The sequence below is a fragment of the Anguilla anguilla genome, chromosome 8, assembly GCF_013347855.1.
Source record: "Anguilla anguilla isolate fAngAng1 chromosome 8, fAngAng1.pri, whole genome shotgun sequence".
Classification (NCBI taxonomy): Eukaryota; Metazoa; Chordata; class Actinopteri; order Anguilliformes; family Anguillidae; genus Anguilla; species Anguilla anguilla.
This window is the reverse complement of record NC_049208.1, coordinates 12244425-12249688: the sequence shown is the minus strand read 5'-3', so window position 1 is coordinate 12249688 and position 5264 is coordinate 12244425. Positions and strand designations below refer to the sequence as shown.

General features: G+C 40.4%; 1 protein-coding gene across 1 annotated transcript; it reads right to left on the bottom strand.

Annotated features, from left to right (window-relative positions):
- Positions 1–3414: 3414 nt before the first annotated feature.
- On the bottom strand, positions 3415–4638 carry LOC118233215 (class E basic helix-loop-helix protein 22-like). The gene has a single exon (XM_035428652.1). The coding sequence runs from the start codon at positions 4150–4152 to the stop codon at positions 3439–3441; it is 714 nt and encodes a 237-aa protein (XP_035284543.1). The 5' UTR covers positions 4153–4638; the 3' UTR covers positions 3415–3438.
- Positions 4639–5264: the final 626 nt, after the last annotated feature.

Here is a 5264-nt window from a genome sequence, read left to right as displayed (position 1 = left end):
ATTCAGATTGTGTTTGGAAATGCATGCATCTGTAATAGACAGTCATATGTACAGTATATGCCAGACACACCCAACAAACCAGACTGTGTATTTCAGTTGTTTTCGGTTTTGACATTTTTGTTCAGTTTATGCAGTTGAAGGCAATATCCCAAAAGCAAGATGTGATCTGACAGCACCAAGAGGAGGGCGGGCCCTTCAGGTGGAGGAGGCACCACGGCAACAACAGTCCTGTTTGTAGACCTGTCATGCTGTCACTCGCAATACACCGCACACGACACTGTACCTTAGAAAAACAAAGCAGGGTCCTGTCTTGATGGAGAGTGGGCAGGTTAATCCAGTGTCTAACACCCAGATAATGGCTCTTTGCTGAAGTGTTTGTAGCTAAAAAAATGAAAAATCACAACATATGGAGAGTGAGTGAGAGACTTTTCCTTTACTTTTGAATCCTGTATTTATCCTGTATCAGCTGAACAGAAAGAGTTAGCGGCGAAGCTACATGCAGAATGGTCTCTCCGAGTTTGCTAAGTAAATGAGCCTCAGTAGTAGAAACAGATGATTCTATATCAGGATATTGCTGATACACCAACAGTCAATTACTTGGTTGAGCGCTTTGCCAGAGAAGAAGCTACTAGTATGAATGAAAGCATATCCAGTATTCAGAACGTTGTAGCAGATATTGAGATAAAAGACCGAGAAGTAGGCCTACTAGAAAAATTATGGGGAAATTAAGACAAATAAGACAGCAGGCCTCTATGGAATGTGTCCAGTAGTACTCAAAGGGCTCGGGAAGCTCATCTATGTACCACTAACGGGTATTTTATGCACTCTCTTAAAACTGGAGAAATGCCAGGTAACCGGAAGCACGGTTGTATAATATCAATGTCTGAGAAGGGGGATTGTTCTGATCTAGGGAACTACAAGTCCACCAGTTTAACTTGAATCCAATCTAAAACATTTGAATCTTTCATTAAAGATCAGTTTGGTTTATTCCTTGAAAGGAAAATAATCTTAAGGGACAAGAATCAATGTTGTTCAAATGAAATTATGTATCTTCTTTCAAATTTTCACCAAAAGGAATCATTGGTATCATATAACCTACTGTGCAACGTTAAATATTATAGGACCACAATTTTATTTAGAAACATAATGAATTTTATCGAGACATACATTCATTTTTTCGTTGGTGGTGCTGTCCGTGGTTCTGAAACGATGCGAACCGTTGCTCAAGTTAAGCGGGAATCATCAGACTGTACTCGGCCAGAAAGGAAGGTCCTGTTTTAGGGAAGACATTAATGTCTAAACATTCATTGTATCGACAGTACTCGTTCTTATAAGACATTATAGCCCCTTGTAAGATAGGCCTTGGGATCCTGCGATCGTGAAATCCCACGTTCTCTCTAAAAAATCTTACGACAGTACCTGCATGCAATACAATGGTACAATATAAATACAATTGAAAATTTTAAGTAACAAAAATTCCGAAGAGGATTTTTAGTTTATCGGATGTTTGTTTCTCATTTGATTGGTCATGATAACCGGTAGACCTACATATGTCATACGCCATTAGTTTCATATGGAACTGCGGGCCAGAGAGCATCAATGTGCTACTGCATTCGCACTGTTACAAGGGTTTTCATACTTTCAACAAATCTTCATACTTAGTTCATTAAGACCAACTGAAGTGCTTGTCAAAATGAACGAGACCGACCGGGAGTCGTGGAAATAGCCAACATAAATATTTAAATCAGAAATTGTAAATCTAATTATTTTTTTAAAAACACCGAGAGATGTTTTATCTGAAATATAAAAATGGATCAAATAGAGTTTAATTGAACCTACATTATTTATTGCACAGTTGTTTAAAATTATTATATTAGCTCTTGATATTACAACATTTCTGACTAAGCTTTAGTATGGGTTGAAATAACCTAGACATTTCTAAGCCACAAATAATAGACTACATTTTTTCATACGACAGTGTTGACGACACAGTGCGTTTTAAACGCTAGCCTATTGTTGATATGATTTTCCATTTTAACTTAAAAACCATTAGCAATGGATTCAGTTGAATAAAATGTTGTTGTGATCAGTTTTCAATTCCAATCCCTTAAGGCGTCTTCTTTTTCACAAAAAGGCCGATGAATAGCTAATAAATTAACAGAAGTGTCACCACACCACGCGCCTCGTGATTGAAGATACCTAATTATGGCATTGAGCAGTGTTTAAATTACATTCTCTAATAGCATGGAGGATATAATTGGAGTTTAAGTGATTGCCGTATCGAATTATTTCGGTTGTCGCATTTTGGCATTACAGACAGTTTTCAAATAGTTGTTGTTAACCGTTAAGCAATAGTCGGATGTTTTAGAAATCGTTATAATCAATAAAAAGCAAAACTTCTCCGAAAAACTTCGTCCAAAGAAAAATCACATCAAAACACAGCCAGTGAACGATACAATGAAACAGTTTTGTTCAAAATATTTTAATAAAGCCTTCGAAAACAATAATAATTACAGGTGTTCTTCGTGTGCTGCACTGTGTGAGCCAACATATGTAGCCTCGTGATTTTATGCCTTTGATCTGGCAAGCAGCTTAAACAGTTTAACGTCACCCCAAGAAAGATACTGCATTAAGCCTAGTGGAATAAAAAACAGCAGCAGAAAATATAACACCCCCTTCTCCCACAACAGTAGGCGACCAATGCAGCGAACAGGCAGTTTCAAGTTGTCCGAATAAATCAATGTTAAAGTGATGAAACAAACACGCTGGGAAAATTAAGGGCATGGACAAAATAACTTTTTCAGAACCATGGACGTTACATGCTGCCAAAGGAGCATTGATTGTTTGCAGAATCATCCAACATTTGGGAATTTGGAGTTCCAGACAGTTACCCTCAACAGTCGTAGCTGCCTCCGTTCTTTCACGATCGTGGGCTATACATTGGCTAAAATCACTCAATTAACACTGCCATGACAACTGCATTATCATGCTTACCTTGATGGAAATAAGTCAAGTATACACAGGCCTACATTGAGCATGATAATTGTATAATGGATAACAATACCACAGGCAGTAAGATCAAATGATTATGCAGATGAAATTGATTAACACTTAATAACATGTTAAAGATGCATTTAGCCTTCATGTATGAACTGGGACCCTGTGTAAGCACGGAATATTCATACCCTCCATGAAATCGAAAATGTCCCGTTACAAACCTTACTTTTTAAAACGATCAAATTAAAATCACTTGTAACTTGCCATAATGGTTTTCACACACATATACAGAAATTAGTTTTCAAACTGCGCCACTTTGGGTGAGTTGATAACTAGGCCTACAAACATTTTTCTTTTTTCCTGGTAGAGTGAAGGTGATTCCGGTCTAAATATTTTGTTAAAATAGACTCTGAGTCATTTTCGTTTGTTTTTTTTTTGCATTTAGGGCTTGTCCGCACACGGCTTGTAGACACTGGATGTGAGGTTGCTGAAAAGTGCGCATTTATCGGCACACGACGAGACTGTAAGTCCCGCACCGAATGCGTAACGGCTTTGTTGTTCGTAGCCACCCAAGGCTGGACTGGGTGCAGGTGCTGGGGTCAGAGAAGTTGTAGAAATGCCTTGACTTTGGTTTAGATAAGCCACCAACCTTTTCATTTCCTCTAATGCCTGCGCCTGCATGAGGATGTAATTTTTGGCCAGGAGTAGAGTAGCAATTTTTGAGAGTTTCCTTACAGAAGGGCTGTGCGCGTACGGGATCACTGACCTCAGCTCGTCCAGCGCATCGTTCAGGTCGTGCATACGCCTCCGCTCGCGCGCGTTTATGTTCAGCCTCAGCGATTTCTGCTCTCCGTGTTTCTTACCCACGTAAGACTGACCACTGCACGCCACTGTGTCTGTCATGTAGCACCTTTCATCGCTGTCATCGTCCGGGCTCTGCTCCCCGCCGCTGCTCTCTGCTACCGTAGTCATGTCGCCACTTTCCCCGTACCTCTCCCTCATAGATCCGGTAGGTAAGCCAAGTGCCCCAATTCGGCCCGCGACCAGTCCTCCTGGCTGATGTGGTACCGAGTCAGTTTGGTCAAAACAGCTGATTGATGACAGGAGATTCTGAGGAGGAAGATCCATATTGGTAATAGATCGGATTGCCTCCATTTGCGCACTGAGAGTTTTGTGGAAAACACCCAGATCTCTTCAAGTTCGTATTCCGATGCCTTGGCTAGTTTTTATGGGTCGGCTTTCCCCCCGTTGTTTCCTCCACCTATCGTCGCGTTTAAAGTTTAAAAGTCTACCTCTCACGTAGCCAGTAATCTTTAAACGACGTTTTCCTGTCACTTGATGTGGGTAGCGGCTCGAACTGTGGCGCTGTCCGCAAGCCCGTACCCAGTCTTGATTCACCCACACGAGATTTTGAACGCGATCAGCGTTTGAACTTAAGCACGTTGTTATCAAAATTTTTACGCATTAGGATGGAGTTCTCTCTCTGTAGTAGGTTAACGGTAAATGAGACTGAAATGGTAAATAGCCTAATAAAAGCCAAGCGTTATCGGTCCCTCTCGGAACAGTCCAGTCATTTGAGGGGAATAGCTGCACGCTGCTTTATAAAAGGCGGCGGGTCTGTTAATCTCACCGCCATCTGTACTGGCAGCTGACTGTGTGTGTTTGCCAGGGGTCTGTTGGTAGTCTGACAAATGCCTTTAGCGTTACATGTGGCGAAATTTTCCCCCTCAGTGAGTACGAATGAGTGCCTACAACGCTGCATATAGGATTTGTCTGAGAAAAAAGTCATTTTCAGCTGTCTTTTTAAACGGGATTAACCACCAGTGCTTATTTCGAATTAGATTTTTAATTTGACACCTCTTGCCACCGGTGGTTTTAACTGAAGGCCGGCATATTAATGGTGCTCTTGTTTTCTGGTTTATTAAATATGGACATTGAAAGGCAGAACCTTTCTGTTGTAGTATGTAGCCTGACCCAGGTTTGTAAAATCAATTTTACCGGACCTTCGAGTAAAGGTAACCTACCCCGATTCTTGTGAACACAAAGATAAGGTTTTCATTAAAACCCTTGTAATTGCTAGGCTTAGTCTGGGCCCCAGGTGCGAGACTCTTTTCATTATAACCACTAATTAAAATGTAATGTGAACCAAATTAGATAATTTTTGAAAATTATAAATTCGAATTAAAATTCTCATTTCCCCATAAGGTTAAACTATTTTACTGATACCAGATCGAAGTGGGCGGGCACAATATCTGTAATACAGATTC